Below are 18,487 nucleotides of genomic sequence, written 5' to 3'. Positions count from 1 at the left end.
AAGTAAATATTTTGAGAAAGCAGTCACAGTGTTTGGCTAACTGGCTACGGGGAGCTACAAGGTTATGCATTCAAGGTTAGAAATGACTATTATAAATATATTAATCTATGTAAAAATATTTAGTCTTTTAACTTCGATTTTTATTTTATTTTATTTGTTTCTGGATCAAGATGCTAAGTATCCACCTTGTTCCATACAATCTGCTTGACCTGTCTTTTAAAAGTCTCTTTTGATTCTAAGAGTTTTGTATCTGTAAGCAAACTACTCTAGATTATTGATGCCATTATTTTTTGTTACACAGTTATCTTTACTTAACAAGATCACACAGTGTTGTGTATTCAGTTTTATTATGTGCTGTTCCTGTTACTCCACTACACCACCAGATGGCACACTTACCAAGTGTTATACTGAAACTGTATAATGTGATGTTGAGTGATTAGAAGAAGAATACAGTGATACTCGTTGAGTGAACCTACAGTGCCCGTCTCGTTCTTTATTCCATTATATTAACAAGTACAAGTTAGTATAGATAGAACACACAGTTCAGTAAAGTTGAGGCAAGAACAGCAGGGAGTGCTCAACAAAGATCTTGGACAGGAATGCCCTTTTAAAAAAATAAACACCACACATTCAAACCACTAGCAGTCATTCCTTGTTTTTTGAAGCAACATGTCACTTTACCGGGGCTCAAAATTCCCAACACATCGCCCAAGCGTTAGCGTGACTTGCCCAACTGCATGCTTGATACAGTTCATTGTTCGGCTATGATGGGATCACCGTTATCTGTGTGCTCTACGTACGGGCATGATCGTAGTTCTTCACAAACCAGTCACAGGTCAATTTGACGGCTGCAAGGATGAAGGAAACGAGACAGAAACATGTTAAGGCACCTGACACTGCACACAATGCAAAAACCTACTTTAAATAATTTGTTTAGTTAGGATGAAATGCAAATGTTTTTAACGCATCTCTCAGTTGGAAACTCTTGGCAGCAAAAATCCTTATGATGTTTATAAAACAACTGATATGATATAGGAAACAGATGAGTTCATTCGTAGTATATGTAATCCATCTTCTATGTAATGTTTAATTATACTTTAATGCTAACTCGCTGTTTAAGCTTTGTGTGGGACAATTTTAACCACCATGAACAGATATATTACTGGTCAACGTACAACAACATAATTGCTATGTTTAATCTCTAACAGGACCCTGTTGTCTTGTGAGGAGAGTGGAAGTCTTTATCTCTGACCTTCTCTGAATGGTGTGAAGGTGAAGTCTGGAAGGTAGCGTCTCAGCTTGGCATTGTTGGCTGTCTTCTTCAATTGGCCATCGGACAAGCTGGTATCATACTGGTATCATGGGTCAAGGTGATTGGGTAAAATACTCTGGAATGAGGTTGACCTCAAATCTGCACTTTTTCTAGATCCTTCTTTTGCGGTCTCTTGTCTTTGCCAAGTTAGATGAGAGAATGGGGGGGGAAGGGGTCACTTACTCTTTAAGACTTTTTAAAGGATACTTCTATCTTGCCCTTGAATTCCAGTGCCTCTGCAATCATTTCCACAGCCTGTCGAATCGACACCTCATCCTCTTCGCCCACTGGATGAAAAAAGTAAATGTTTCTGTTCAATGAATGTTAGTTTTTCTCGATTGTATACACACAAAAAATGGAACAATGCACACAATTCTGAAAACTTGAAGTTCATGTATCAACTACAAGACTCCAGATTGCTAAACTCTAAGCACAATTCCACTGTTTTAAATTTTTTGCTAAACTCTAAGCACAAATCTCCTCATTTAGCACACTTGGTTCACCTGGATCACACTGGCCTTCAAAACGCAACAACTAATTACCAATAAGTCGAACTCACTTCTCACCTGTTCAACCACAACTGGCAAAGCACTTCAATCATGTGTCAGAGCATAAAAGAGGACTCGGTGAGCTCTAATGTGTTGTAGATATGGTCCTTTGGCCTGATCAGGATTGGAGGTGGGATGCAAACTGATTTACATGTAGATCAGTTTCACCTCATTTCTATTCTTATTTTTAATTTTGTTGGCCTACGAAAAGATTTTATGCAGTCAGTTCACATGAACATTTGATTGTACTACAATAAGAAAAAAAAATATTGAAATATATATTGAAATATATATTAAAAAAAAAAAATATTGAAATATATATTGTAATATATATTTAAAAATATATATATATTATATAAAAATATATATATTTTAGGGGGGGACCAGCGAAGCTGCTTGGTCCCCTAAAAGGTTAACAAAGCAAATATATATTTTAGGGGGGGACCAGCGAAGCTGCTTGGTCCCCTAAAAGGTTAACAAAGCAAATATATATTTTTTCAGAGTATCACATGGGGGGCGGCACGGGCAGTAAAAAATAAAAACGCGCTGCAAAGCGGTTTTCAATGAAGTGCATAACATTGTGTGGGGAATTGGTATATTGGCGCCCCCTCTGGCTGCAGGCGCACAACTGCTCGTTGAGAAGGTGCCGTGCACAGACGGAATGAAACCCCCACTGTAGTCACGGCCACCTTGGAGGAAGTCTTGCCCGGGGCGTAACTGGACGTAGAACCGTTACTGGGTGTGTATTACAAAAAAAACACCATCCTTTTTTATAGTTGACGGAGAGATGTTATAGGCCTATCCTAGATTAGAATTGTTTTATCGTTGGTTGTTGAACAAAATGATCAGTGTAAGACACTAGCGGCGCCAGGATTTTGATTGTGGGTGGGCCTCCAGAAAACTGGATGGGCCAGTTAAAATAAGCCAAAAAAATAAACCGGGTTTACATTCATCTCCGTTTCAGCGCTTTTCTGCGGCACTGAGGACAGCGACTCAGTAGCCTTAGCCTACCTGTGTGGCTCTTGTGTCGCTGTCCTCAGCTCAGAGCTGAAGCAGACAAAGACATACACCTTGGCAGTAAGCCTAACTTCATTTATCTCTTTTGAACGTTCAATACACAAAAAGACTGAAGCGGAACCTATACCTTTGGAGGGCCTGTTTCTCTCTCCATTCCTTTACCCAGCATTGCGCGCAGGGAACTGTCCAAAATTATTTAACTGTTTCTTATAAATTCAGAATGACAGAAGAACATGGACATGAAATAACAGCAACATTGAATCTGACACAGATTCAATGTTGCTGGAAAACTATCCATTTTTTTTTCTCCTGTAGCTTATTTCTTAAGAATAATTGAATGAATAACATATCTAACCATATAAACAACAGCATAGCAATCCGAGATAACTGATAAATAATCACAAATGCACACAATTCAATTCAAACTTGCTTGTGGGACTTGGGGCTGACAGAAGGAGGCGGCAGGGTTTCGTGCTGAACACAGCAAGAATTTCTTTATATTCCAGTGAATCAGTCAATTCCCTTTCGAATGAAAGCAGGGACAACGAGTTCAGTCTATCTGTCAACATTGTTGCCCTGGTGCCTGTTTTTATCTGATTGACAGCTGAAAAGAGTCTCTTAGTACTTGTCGTCTTGGGGAATGTGAGGTGGCTGTTCATGTTGTGGAAAATATCACGGGGGCATGCGTCAAGCACCTCTACGAGTGTTTATTTTTTCTCGTTCATGGTCTTGTTGGCCTTTGCCTTTCTTTTAAGCCGCTGCACAAACACAGCGTGCTCTGCGTCTTCCACCGGAATGGAAAAGTGCGCGCAGGCGGGCCGGATGAGAGCCTTGTCACCAAATGTGTCTGACCGTGGCAAGCAGGCAGCAGCGGCTCTCATCAAGCCGTATGTGCAGTGGCGGGCCGTACTATTAGGCAAACCAGGCATTTGCCTGGAGCCCCGGGCCCCATAGAAGGTTTTTGGGGCCCCCAAATTTTTTTTTTTTTTTTTTTTTACCTTTATTTTTCCCGATAAAACATTTAGAACAGTTTCTTATTTACAATATTGATCTGGTCAAGAGGGCCCCAATGCATATATTTTGTCCCCATATTTATTATTTTTATAAAAATCTCTTCACAATAGTAGCATCGGGATGTCTAATTATTACTCATGTTTTGACGATCTTTCCGTGTGCACCCCCCTTCAGTCTGCACTACATGGACTATTCCATGTTACGCGCATCACGCTCATCATGCGTATGCGGAAATTATGTCAAATTCAAAACAGTAAGCGGTAAGAGAGAGAGAGAGAGAAATCGAGTGAGACATAAATCGAGTGAAACATGAAGCGATCGTACGAAAGCGGGTCACATAAAAAGAAAGACCAAAGGCAGGACTTTCTTTCAAAGCTGCCAAAGCTATCCAGCTGTTTTACAGCCACCGCAGTGGCAGCGGGACCGTCGGCGGATCAAGAGCAGCCGTCAACGTCGTTTGCTGTCACGTTACTGCTCCTTTCATTCCAAGTGGCTCTGGCTCAGCCAGCAGCGATGCTAATGACGTGTGTCAACAAACTGACGGAGATGATGCACAACTGGTAGTGAATATTTCTCACTCTCCTTCTTCCACTTTGGTTATTGAAATTTATGACAATAACGATAGCAATGACTGCGAGACACATATTCCTGTGGATGACCCAGCACTCTGGCCCAAGCTGCTGTGTCTTGGGCAGGTGCACACATATTCTTGTGGATGACCCAGCACTCTGGCCCAAGGGCCGCAGATTCACAAAAGCATACTATTACATAGTAATGAAAAATGGTGAGAGGGTGAACTGGGCCCCGTTTCCCGAAAGCGTCGTTAGCCTAAGTGGATCGTGAAGTGCGTCGAAAGGGCATCGTAGAGTTTTCACCGCGTTTCCCGAAAGCATTGTGGGGAACGAACGTCTTGAAAACGCTCGTAGCTAACGAGTACTCCAGGGGTGCTCGTAGGTACTCGTAGGACGCTAAGAGCATCGTCAGCTATAGCCTCAGTGGCGACACCATCGGACATTCCGTCTATTGGATGCGTTTTATTAAAACGCATTGCGCCTTTATGTTCTTAGTTTGGTAATTAATAAAGATTATTAATTAATTTATTAATAAAGATGTTAAAATGGCCAAAATAAAACGGGACAGTCCAGAAAATGTTTGCGCAGGCAGGGCACTCAAAATGTGTGAGAGAAAGTGGGGGGATTTGTGCAGACTGACATAGGCTACTCATAAAACATAGCATAAAATAATGTAAAAAATAAAATAAAATTAAAAAAATTAAAAAAATTAAAAATAAAGAAATAAAATAAATTATAAAAAACAAGCAAAGGAGCAGGCAAAAGGCTGGGATATGGTGGGGATTGGTCACGTTGACGGGAATGTTTAATGACATGTGGGAGGGTGGAGGGGGTTAAAAAAAAGTCTCAATCACTCTTCGACGCGCATGAAAACCAGCCGCGTAGTTATGAGGGAGGCCGTCCTCACACCGATCTTCCTCGTCGTCATCGTCCTCAGCGTCCTCCGGTTCAAGCAATGCCACCCCAGCCTTAGCTGCAATGTTGTGCAACATAGCCGTCACACATATCACGGCGCATGACTTGGCCGGCGAAAACTGGAGCCCTCGGCCTGACTTGTGAAGGCATCTAAAGCGCAACTTCCACCTCCCGATCGTGCGCTCAACGATGCACCGGGCCAGACGGTGTGCTTCGTTGTATTCCTCATCATGGACGTCTCCCGGGTTATTCACAGGTGTGAAGAGGAATTATTTAAGGGGGGAAAATGCCGTGAAACGCACAGTGCATTCAGGATTAGGACTGATATATGTCGGGTTAAGCCTAATCAATTGTGTTTTAATGTCTTTTGCATTCATATAATTGCAGTCTATTTTTTTCGTAGGCTACTCCGCTGTTGTCCTTGATGGGGATATATTTTAACCCTTTTTAACACAATTTTCCTGCGACATTCCTGCGTCTCCCCCTCCTACGGAGCCCATTTCAGCACCGTGTCAGTAGACAGTTACAATCCTACGACGTCGTGAGTGCAGCGAATGCGCGTTCACGTTAAGAGGATTTTCGGGAAACGCTCCAAAGAAATTATCGATGGATCGCAAGATCCATCGGGAGAATGATAGTACGAGCGAAGATCCATCGTTATCGGGAAACGGGGCCCAGGTCTTGGTTAGTCTACAGTGAAAGTGCAGACCGTGTTTTTTGCTTTTGTTGTTGCCTTTCTGGAAAACAAAAACAACTGAGTGAGGAAGGATTTAAAGACTAGAATAACCTTGCAATGCATCTAATCAACCATGAAAGGCCTGAAGAGCACAGGAAATATAGTGATAGCTGGACGCAGCTATCAGTGGGTTTCCAGTAGTGGTTTCCAGTAGCTCACAGCAGATAGCTGCTGTGAGCTACTGGAAACCCTCAGGCAAATGAGGACTTATGGTTAACAGTCAGTGTAATGTGTCAACATAACTAATCTTATTGTTTTGTATGTTATTCTCAATTTGTAAATAGATAATTAACATTTGCATGAAAGAAGGATAGTGACTTTTGTTCATCCCTTGTATGGAGTATCTCATTATGCGATATAAGGTACTGAGACCGGTAGATGCAGGGGCCCCCAAATGACTGTTCGCCTGGAGCCCCCAAAGGGCTAAGTTCGCCACTGCGTATGTGTCGGGCTTGAAACGAATGTTCAGCTCCATCATCTGCTTGTCCAGTCATTCCATCATTTAATTTCTATAGGTCCGAGTTTTGCTGTACAGGTGATGATTTGCCCAGTAGAATCAACATGCGTATTGGAGCCTGTGGGCAGGCAGTCCACACGTGGGGTAGAAGCCACTGATTGGCTGAGAAGCTTTTACTTAACGCTTTCCTCAGGCTGCTTATTGGATGAACAGCTAGAATGAAAATCACTCACTACTCACTATAGACAGGGGTCAAAATGGGCGGGCCCGGACCTAAAATGGCTGGGCCCAGGCCCACCCGGGCCCAATGGGTTGAGAGTTCGAATCCTGATTAGAGCATTACCAGCTGAACAAGACATTCGGCCATTGCTCTGCAGCTCAACTGCAATCCGGGACACAGTATTGCATTAAGTGGAACATCTTTCCTTCATAATTATATGTCATATTTATATATCTTCCATTAGTTTGTTCTTGACTTATAATTCTGCTCGGACCCCGTTAATCACCGCTTGCGGTTATTTGTACTTGTACTGGCACTGATTTCATCATTACATCCCCGAAAGACAGTCTAAACATTTTCTTACTGTAGTGTTTTTCATTTGCAATCAGTGCAATTACTGTACTGTAATTTACCAAAATAGGTAACATTGGTGTATTGTCAGAACAATGCTGCAGCATCAACTATAGGTGAACAGTATGACTCGGGAAGCTGGGGTTGTGAGTTTATCCCATTGGAGTTCATTGGTTAGACAAATATGCATTGTATCCTATTCTGATACGATTGTATCAATGCAATATTTATATGATATATTCACAGTATTGTATTACAATTTGGCAACAGTCTTTATACTATATGTAGCACCTAATTGCAACTTTAGAAAAGAAAGCTAATCCTAAACAATTTTATACATTGGAGTATGTAACTTGGCCTCATAAAGCCAAAATATATGTAAATAGTAATTTGATGGAAATGTTTTGAATTGATCACACCAGTGCTTAGATATTCATTTGATAGCTGTGTTTACTGTTTGGTGGAAATAATCAGTTTTGAGAAGAATTTGGGTAGTTTTGACAAAATGATTAACTCCTCTCAGGTTAGTGTTTAGAGTTTTGAGAAATGTAGCTATAGTTCCAGAAAACGTGTTTAAACGGTTGAGAAAAACTGTAAGAAGCAGCATATACATCAAATCACAGACCCCTTGACATTTGGAGCATCAAACACCTTCTAGGGCATTTAATGCACCAAGTTGTGCCTTTTCTGTATGGAAATGCATTATTTATGTGAATGAAAACACAAGATCTGATTCGTTCCTAAGCCATGTCGCAACCAATTGCACCACCAATCATTGTGTTCATACACTCACTGAGATAGTGCCCCAGCTCTATGTCTTTGAGATTTGCTTCATTTTAGGAACAAAATAAAATCAGTATTAAAGTTACGTAAAATTTATAATAATAATAAATAAAATACAATATAAATTATGTATTGCACAAAAAATATATATTTCCGAAACCAGTGGATTTGGAAACCCTGTAAATAGGGCCTATTTAAAATGCTATTTGTGTAGTTATATTCTTGTCTGCTTTTTTGCAATACTTCAAAATATTAGCATTACAATAGTGTTTGTGTTCCTTTTCATCCTTTAATTTTTTTTCCATCCTTCCATCCTTTCTTTTTTTTCTTTTCATTAGCCACCTATTGATGGGCCGCACCCTAGCATTTGCCTGAACCGCCTAAACCATGGGCTGGGCCTGCCTATGGGCACACCCCAACCCCCCCCCCCCCCCCCCCCCCCCCCCCCCCCCCCCCGCCTGAACCACTAGACAAACATGAAGGTCCGAGGGCGTATCAGTCTAATTCCACTCATACGGACAGGGCAGTATGTTCAGTGGAATCTGCTTGTTTAATTTTTTTTCTTTAAGCCATAGTTAATATTATGTGTACAACATTTTTCCTTTATTCTGGGTGAAAGAAACTCCCTCTTTGAAAACAATACCAACCACAGAGACAGAAACGGGCAGGGTCATTCCCAACTAAAGCAAACCAACAAAGGGACGATTGAAAAACTCTTACCAGAGAGGATAATGGGATCGACTTCATCGTATTCCCGCAGCACCCAGACCATCAGTCGGCCAATGTCCTAAAACATAATAAAACACGCACACACCACGCACCCGCACGTATGCACGGATACACACACGCAGGCACGCACGCGCACACACATACACACACACATAAACTCACAGGCGCACATATGTTATTGCATGAATCAGCCTACATATATATTTCATTTATTTATTGTCGAAGTCCTGGCATAATGCTGGCATTCCTTACCATGGAGTAGATGAACTGTCTCAGGGGTTTGCCAGAGCCCCACACATTCAGGGTTGTGTTATTCCCTTCAATATACGGAATATAAGGAAGAGGTAAGAAGACATATTGTGACATCACTGTTGCATTGCTCATTAGAGTAAAAGTAACTCCCGCACTTAAATAAAAAATAAAAACATCTAGCTAAAATGAAGCATGCCTGCATTGGTCAGGAGGACTGATGCCTCCAACTACCATTTAATCACTATCCCTATCCCTCAAGGTTTGACGCAGTGTCAACTAGGTTACTCGCTTAGGAACCGGAAGAATCAGCAAGCCAACGTTTTATTTGCTGTGGCATATGCCCGCTATAGGAGCACGTCGGAGGGATTTTCATACAAAATCAAGTGTATGGTTGCCACTTATGTGTCACACGTTTCGTTGCTCTGATTGGTTGTAGTTCCACCAAATTGTGAACCAGAGGTTCCAGGCTAATATGCATTTTCGAATAGGTCTGGCGATGTCCGTTCACCAGAGTCATTTATGATATATCTGTGTTGTTAACAATAAACAACACTAAAAAAGGAATGATAGAGTTGTGTAAGTGATCTAAATGTATCCACATATTTTGTTTTCTTTGGCGAAACGTTACTAATGACTGGAATTGAAATCTAGCCATCGTAATACTCTGTTTCAGATTGAACACATGCATTGTCATCCAGATTGTAGAGCATGGCGATTTGAGAGATGTTTTCATGGTGTGTGTGTGTGTGTGTGTGTGTGTGTGTGTGTGTGTGTGTGTGTGTGTGTGTGTGTGTGTGTGTGTGTGTGTGTGGGTACTGTTTCACTCACGCTTGGCTTTGTATGTCTTATTCATAATAGCTGTAAGCACGTGTCCTTCTGCCTCATTGAAATTGTCATGTGGCCCGAACACATTGGTGGGGATGACTGCCGTGTATCTATGACCATACTGGGCAAAGTACGCTCTGTGAAAACCAACAACAACAAACACACACACACACACACACACACACACACACACACACACACACACACACACACACACACACACACACACACACACACACACACACACACACACACACACACACACACACACACACACAGGTGTTCATCGAGTGTGTGGTTTGTTTCTCCTTCCTAAAGCGTTTACCCGGTCCGGGACCTCAGCTTTTCAACACATAAATCTAAGGCTTACATGGCTGTCCAAAGGGACAAAAGGTCAGATCATGGAAAGGAGTGTGGCCTGCGAGATAACACCTGCACATTTCTTTCAGAAGAAATACCTGTTCTGCACATCAATCATCCTCTTGGCGTAGGAGTAGCCGTAGTTGGACTCATGCGGAGGGCCAAGGTGGATCTGGGAGCAATGGGTTTAATCATGAAAGTATTTTAGATGTAATCGTAACAAGAATCCCAGAAACACATGTGTGTGGCGTGTGTCTTTCATATTATCCTCAACCCCAATGGCAATATAGGAACTAATACCTTTTTAACAGGTCTTTACCCATGATTGCCTTCGTCTCGTGTTCCAATACAATATGACATAGTAGCCCATTATGAAAAAAACTTTCGTAATGTAAATAAAATGTAACATTACCTCAAACATAAAAACTAACCTAATAAGATTTGATGCTTCTAAAAATGAGGAGTGATGTGACGTTGCGATGTATAAGCCCTTTAAGAAAAGTTACTAAATGTAGGATTTTCATCAATAAGTCTGAATATCAATATCAAAAACATGTGCTGGATCATGTGCTGGAGCATGGCTAAAGTGCTTTGAGATCGTTGAGGACACTTTTCATTATTTAGAGAGGAGGTCCAGGGGCTAAATCTCAATTCAACGGTGGCTAAACTCACCATGGTCTCGTCGATGGGGTAGGTGGTTTTGTCAGGGAAGATGCAGCTGGACAGACAGGACACCACCTTGGTGACCCCCATCTCATGGGCCGTCCAAAGCACGTTGTCGTTTATCCTGAGGTTGTCTCTCTGTCGGACGGTTGCGGACGTGTTACTTAATGGTCAGCAACGTTGAAGAACAACAATGCGTGCTAAAAAACCTTTACACAGATGAAATGTCTAATCAGCCTTCATGTCTGTCAAGGTTTAGTTCTGATATAACACAGGAGGGTAGCGAGGGTACTCTGGGCGTCCTCCCCTATGCACTCTGGAACATTATTTAGATTACATTCAAATGACATACAAAATGTCCGCAAAATATTTCCTCACTGCTATCATGGATTTATTGTTACATTAGTAAATGTTTTGGCCTGTATTTACCTATAGTATGTAGGCTATATTGTCAGGTTTTTCTTACCAGGAAATGCAGATTCTCTCGCATTTGTAGATAGAGCCCCCCGACTTTGGCCGCGAGGTGGATGACGTGAGTGGGCCGATGCTTCTCAAACACAGCCCTGGTCTGCTCAAGATCCCTGCACAAAAGTGGAAAAGTGCTACAGTGCTACAGTGCTTTGATGGTCTTTATTCCAAGTTGAGTAATGATGATATTACTAACCTAGCTATCTAACGCGCACCCAGTTGATGCTGGCAGCTTAGTTTTCAGTCGAACAAAGGGGCTCCGAGAAACTTACAAGAGATCGGCATCCTTAGACGAAATGAAAATCCACTGCTCTCCCTCACGTTTCTCGCCGTCTCTCATCACCACCTGCTCGATGGCTTTGCCGATCAAACCCGAACCTCCGGTAACAAGCACGCGCATTAGAACGCTCCCGTTCTGCGAAGCCATCCTCTGTGCCTGTTATCTAATTACGGAGGTGCGGTGCGAAAGAGCTGGAGTGAAAACATTAAATTAAACTTAAATTAAACTGATTCTGTGTGATATAAGAAAATATTGATCGCATAGTCTAATGTTAATTTTAATAGGCTTATACAAACGGGGAATCCACAGAGACAGTTGTATCAGAGAGCCTATACTGAATGATAATTCATTAATTATGACTTATGTCTTCATTCCCCCAAGTCTGTTAATGTGATGAAATAACAAACAAAAGGCCGTAGTAGCCTAATCCTTATTCCTTAAATCCATTCTAAGAGAAGTGCATGGGGGCCTCTTACCTGGCCTGTAGTCCTTTGGTATATGATGAAGTGCTGAGATCACCTTGTGGGCTGGGACTACAGGCCAGGTAAGAGGCATACCAGGAAGTTTCACGATGGGTCATGTTTTAGAGTGGATTGTAAAGTGTATACAGAAAGGAGAAACAGGAAAGGGAACCATCACGCCAAATTAAATTGTATTATCTTTTCATGCGATAAATAGTTGCTAGACATGGCTGATTCCTGACAAACTATCTGTCTGTCTGCGTGTTTTATTGATATTGACCCGAGTGTGCCTGACGGTGGTTGGGTTGTGGGCACCCATATTAGGAAATGGCTTGTTAAAATTACACAAAACAGTCAAATATTTCTTTGGGGATTACTAGGCTTTTTTATTATACTAAATAGATAATAACCGAAAGACAACCAATAATTAAAAGCAAAATGAACAAGTAGGGAAGATAAATATTACGAAATAAATGAGAAATTTCAGATACGGGTTCTTGCAAATTTAGGATATTAAAAATGAGCATTGTCGACAAATCCTATTGATAAGGTAAATATTCTGGTGTGAATAAAAATATCATCTGTACAAAATAATAATGTTCCCATGGAATTAGAGTATCGGGTGCGTTGCTGGCTGCTAACAAAGTGATGCAACCGGAAGGTGCGTTCACACCAAGCGCGTAGGGGCGACACGACTCCATACAAAGTCAACGTAGAGACGCGAATCGGGCAAATTTTTCGCTAGAGAAAACCTGCGACCAGTTTTGACTGCTATCATGGATTTTGTTTTACATTAGTATATGGAATTTTCAATGACACACACACACACACACACACGCGAGACGCGAATCGGGCAAATTTTTCGCTAGAGAAAACCTGCGACCAGTTTTGACTGCTATCATGGATTTTGTTTTACATTAGTATATGGAATTTTCAATGACACACACACACACACACACACACACACACACACACACACACACACACACACACACACACACACACACACACACACACACACACACACACACACACACACACACAGATACGTCACTTTGGAAAATGTTGTTCCTTTGGAACATAGTAACAGAACATAATATAAAAGTAAAGGGCTATAAATCACGCACTCACACTGCTTCCATTTTAATTGCATTCTGACAACATCAAATGTTTTGGCCTGTATTTACCTATAGTATCAAACGCGAAGGGGCGACACGACTCCATACAAAGTCAACGTAGAGACGCGAATCGGGCAAATTTTTCGCTAGAGAAAACCTGCGACCAGTTTTGACTGCTATCATGGATTTTGTTTTACATTAGTATATGGAATTTTCAATGACACACACACACACACACACACACACACACACACACACACACACACACACACACACACACACACACACACACACACAGATACGTCACTTTGGAAAATGTTGTTCCTTTGGAACATAGTAACAGAACATAATATAAAAGTAAAGGGCTATAAATCACGCACTCACACTGCTTCCATTTTAATTGCATTCTGACAACATCAAATGTTTTGGCCTGTATTTACCTATAGTATGTATGCTATATTGGTAAATATTCTGGAGTGAATAAAAATATCATCTGTACAAAATAATAATGTTCCCATGGAATAAGAATCGGGTGCGTTGCTGCTAACAAAGTGATTTAACCGCAAGGTGCGTTCACACCAAACGCGAAGGGGCGACACGACTCCATACAAAGTCAACGTAGAGACGCGAATCGGGCAAGTTTTCATTTGTCGCGCGACACTTTCGCCCTGAGTGAGTGAGTGAGTGAGTGAGTGAGTGAGTGAGTGAGTGAGAGAGAGAGAGAGAGAGAGAGAGAGAGAGAGAGAGAGAGAGAGAGAGAGAGAGAGAGAGAGAGAGAGAGAGAGAGAGAGAGAGAGAGAGAGAGAGGGAGAGAGGGAGAGGGAGAGAGAGAGAGAGAGAGAGAGAGAGAGAGAGAGAGAGAGAGAGAGAGAGAGAGAGAGAGAGAGAGAGAGAGAGAGAGAAGGAACGTGAGTAAGAGGAAAAACCGCCGTTGGGGGCTGGACAGAGAGGCAAGAGAGAGAGAGAGAGAGAGAGAGAGAGAGAGAGAGAGAGAGAGAGAGAGAGAGAGAGAGAGAGAGAGGGAGAGAGGGAGAGGGAGAGAGAGAGAGAGAGAGAGAGAGAGAGAGAGAGAGAGAGAGAGAGAGAGAGAGAGAGAGAGAGAGAGAGAATGAATTTGCATTGTACTGAATATATTATCTGTGTGCTTGGATGTACTCTGTACTTGGTCCCTGAATGTAACCTGTGGCTCCTCAATGGCCCCTGTTTTAGAACAATCGTAGAACCACCACTGGGTTCAGTGACTCAGTGGTTCTGTGTGTCGCGACTCGCGGCCACCTTGGAGACTCTCCATCGCGTCGAAGCGCCATGTGATATAGATCAATACATCTTGGTACACAGAGCACTGGTGAGACAACGGGTTGGATCAGAGGGAGAAAGTGTTTGAAGAAGGGAGAGGAATGTAAGGAACGTAGAGAGGGCGGATGCGGACGGACCCAGAGATAACAAATCAGGGGAGAGCCCTGTATTGGAGTATTCGAGTTACATGGTTCGTCCACAGAAATCCAGGGGTCTAACAGCGCTGGGGTAAATACAGGACTCTGCGGGAGCGCGCTGGAAATGCATAGTACAACAGACCTGACGAGGTCTAAGTTCCAAAAGGACAACACAAATAAAATATTTCCTTAGGTATTATGATATTAACAGACATTTTATTAAAAGTGATCGTATAATCTAGAAATAATAACCGGCAATACTTAAAATTAGACTAAATAAGTACGATCAAATGTTATCCAAATTTCTAATCCATGTTAACCACAGTGAAAAATAGGGGGTACTAAAAGCATAATAAGGTTAATTAGAAAATGGAAATAATGTATCGATCCGAGGTTGACAAACGAAAGGAGCATTTCACCGGTGGAGGCATGAATATGTATTGAAATTGGGTCCTAAATGTAGTAGAATTATAAAATACAATTCTAATTTGGTGCCGTCTTGACCGAGAAAAGGCAGAAAGTGACTTTTTGGCGCTTTTGGATTGAAGACAACAACTCCCACCATGCACCACGATGCCCAGCTTCGCTGGCCACTCCCGCTTATCTAGATCTCCGCCTATCGGACCCCTCGCTGTTCCATCTACCAAGCTGATACCGCAAGAGTGAAGTCTCACCCACTGGCACTGCTCTAATAGGTCTGTAGCGTCAGTGGGTCCCACCCCCTGTGCTTGTAGTCTTACGAGAATCCTCCCCTCTTACACTTCCTATTTACTTCTACGCAAAAATCGTCATATTGCGTCATCTTAAACAGGATGTGTTGGAGATCCATACGGATCTCTCCAGTCTCTCCTGAAAATAAGGGAATGATGCACGACCATTCAAAAATATGAGTGGGTTTCTAACGATACACAGCTTAATGGAAATGGGTGAAGTTTCCCTTTAAGATGTCCGCCCGCTCGTTTCCTCCCTCCGGCCAGGTGTTCCCCTTCTGGCTGATGAGGGTGAGGAATGTGGTGCTCTCTGGGGCGGCTAGTGGATGAAGGCGGTACACACCCTCCCCCACTAGCCCCCGGATCCCCCTGGTGGGGAGCGGGTTGTCACAATGTGCATTAACTTTCCACCGGATGTATGAACTAGCTCAGAGGAAAAGTCAGTGTGAAGTACATATTCAGCCACAACCAATGAAATGGTGTTTAACAGTAAAGTCAGAAAATACATGGGACTACAACAGCGAGTATAAATTACATATGAAGGGATATTTGCTTCTTAAAGTAGTGTCCGAAAGAACATTACATTTTACACTAGAAACAGAAGACCCTTGTATGATCGAAAATCAACCGGGTAAGATCGTTGAAAGTGAACAAAGCAATTCACTAAAATCTTCAGATAATGACAAAGTAAACACAACCACAGCCATCGATAAAGTAGATCAACCTCCAGTTAGAGATAATGGGAAAAATTCACTTGTAACCACTAATAGATTAAATTTGACTCTCTTAAACTTCTTATATCAGGGATTTAGCACAACCTTCAGTCACTAATGTAACTTCAATTAGAGAAGAAACAACAGTCATGAGTGAGCCAATAAACAAACTAGCAACAAATGGTACAGCAGCTACTGCTCACAGAAAGATAAAACTAACAACAATGCTAGCAGAAGTAGAGGTGACCCCAACAATAATACCTAAAGAGGATAATATAGGAACACTGGCAACCGCAATATCATTGCCTTGTGTATCTACAAAGGCACTTCATTCACAAAGTTAAATTCTTTATGCACAAAGCAACACCATCGGTAACACATATTGTCATCAACAAAAAGCTACCTGCTCATAGAAATACTGGTCATTGTCAAAGCTATGGTTTTGTTCTTGGTATGTCTTTCTTGAGCCATGGATTTTCATTGCAGCCAGACCAAGGAACCAGATGTCATTGTAGCCTTTGATTTCCTTCCTTCTGCTCATATTTGGTCATGCAGTTACCAAAGGCCTTCAATGACCCTGTACATCAAGAAGGACAAATAAAAAAACACACAGTGAACATTAGAAGACCCAAGCCCAAGAAAGTATGTAGTACTAGTGCTCTAATGGCTAAAGAGCAGCTCTCTCACTCTCTCACACACACACACACACACACACACACACACACACACACACACACACACACACACACACACACACACACACACACACACACACACACACACACACACACACACACACACACACACACAAACACACAGACACACACACACACACACACACACACACACACACACACACACACACACACACACACACACACACACACACACACACACACACATTAACGCGGCATCTAAATATTTATTAATGTATAGACCTACACACAACTTTCCATTCGAATACAGTAAGCACTAACAAACCAAAAAAAGGGAATTCATACGTTGTTTGGTTCAATACAATTTATTTCAGTTTTCAATAAACAATTAAATCAGGACTGGAGAAACATTTAAAAGGATGCTGTTTATTTATACAGAGAACAAACAACTACACAGCCTCAGTCAGGCCGGTGAATAATTGACAAGCACAATGTTTATTTTTATATGATTACCCTTGGAGTTGCAAGAGCCCTGACCAACCAGTAGGGCTCGCTAATGCAGCGACCGGACACAAACCATTATATACCTGCCTAACTTGATCTGATGAACACAGATACTGTAGTACCATTATTAAGAATAAAAACACAGTTTTATCAATAGACAGTAACAGACTAACAACAACACTGATATACTGTGTAAACATCAAGCCAATAAAATTGGCAAAAACTTTACTGTAGGACCATTATTAAAAATAAAAAAAACGTTTTATGATAGAGCATGATAGAGAAGTGGGGCTGTGATTATGAATGGCCACTACATTGTTTCCCATTGATAAAGTAAGCACCATCAATCCTGTCCTGAAACCTGTTCCACACATATAACGACCCAAGTATTTACAGAACAATTGATACCTTTCCAACAGTATCTCAAATAAAACATTCTGAACCCTCTTTTAATTTGTAAAAAGCTGCCTTGGGAGCTTGAGTATTTAATGATATTGGTTGGGTGAGTTATGTAAATGTATGTACCGTATTTCCCCACAAGGTGGCCACACCTGACTGTGTGATGGCTGGCCTGCCTCTGGAGGCTTGTATCATGGTGCTAAATGCTCTGAAATACTATCTTAATGTTTATGTATATATGTTGGGCCTCCAGCAAGAGATGCGATGGTGTGATCCTGTTTCAGCAAGGCTAATGGCCAACAGCTATGTGTCTTTTTCCCTCAAAATTATATTATCGAGTTTTGTAAGGCCAATTCCCTCTAATCTTGTTCTTTGTACCTCCTCTGAGTGCCTGAGGTGGGGACCAAAACATGTCGCCTCTTATCCACTCCCTTATGTCGAGTGGCTAGTCCTCTTCTAAAGAACATACTTTCCTTTAACGTCCAGAAAGATTTTGCTGTAATGTTGCATGAGAAAAACATAAATCAATTACAAGCAGTGTTCATCTGAGGCCAAGCCTAATACAGACCTTTGAGCATTTTGTTTTATACACGGTTGGCAACATTGTAATAGCCTCAGCTTTGGTCTGTCGATGCGCATATCAAGTTTCATGCCCATATGTCAAGCAGTGAGGAGAAAGTTGTTCAAAAGCGCCCCCTTTTGTCCTTTTAGGATGAACTTTAGCCTGTGTTATCTTGACCTATCTTCCTTTTAGTATCCCAACTTTGGTGATCACTGGATCATCAGCCTAGGTTAACCCTGTCTTTATGCACCTAAATGTGATTGGGCTAATGTTAACACCTGGCAGCCAGGTTGTTCCTAGTTATGGGTTCCTGCTGAACATTTATTCACCTTGAGAAGAGATATGATATGTGACCGAGGTTTCATAACCATAGGTCAAGGGGATCAGGAGATATGCTTGTCCAAAATCAGCATTTTCATTAATCGCCTA

At 41.8% G+C, this 18,487-nt stretch overlaps 1 protein-coding gene across 2 annotated transcripts; it reads right to left on the bottom strand.

The window, feature by feature from the left end:
• Positions 1-462: 462 nt before the first annotated feature.
• Positions 463-12,042, bottom strand: LOC115557312 (GDP-L-fucose synthase). Of its 2 annotated transcripts, none has more exons than XM_030375042.1 (11): positions 11,979-12,042; positions 11,495-11,693; positions 11,221-11,335; positions 10,764-10,892; positions 10,190-10,263; positions 9,735-9,868; positions 8,907-8,971; positions 8,646-8,712; positions 1,520-1,599; positions 1,253-1,352; positions 463-848 (listed from the first exon to the last, which is right to left on the bottom strand). In XM_030375042.1, exons 2-11 carry the CDS (start codon positions 11,647-11,649, stop codon positions 793-795), a joined length of 975 nt encoding a protein of 324 aa, XP_030230902.1. In that variant the 5' UTR covers positions 11,650-11,693; positions 11,979-12,042; the 3' UTR covers positions 463-792. The 2 variants fall into 2 exon arrangements, with proteins under 2 accessions (XP_030230902.1, XP_030230903.1); XM_030375043.1 differs by having other exon boundaries at positions 11,495-11,665.
• Positions 12,043-18,487: the final 6,445 nt, after the last annotated feature.

The sequence above is a fragment of the Gadus morhua genome, chromosome 13 (genome assembly GCF_902167405.1).
Source record: "Gadus morhua chromosome 13, gadMor3.0, whole genome shotgun sequence".
Taxonomy (NCBI): Eukaryota; Metazoa; Chordata; class Actinopteri; order Gadiformes; family Gadidae; genus Gadus; species Gadus morhua.
Note: the sequence above shows the minus strand (reverse complement) of the source record. Positions and strands in the feature narration are given on the sequence as shown.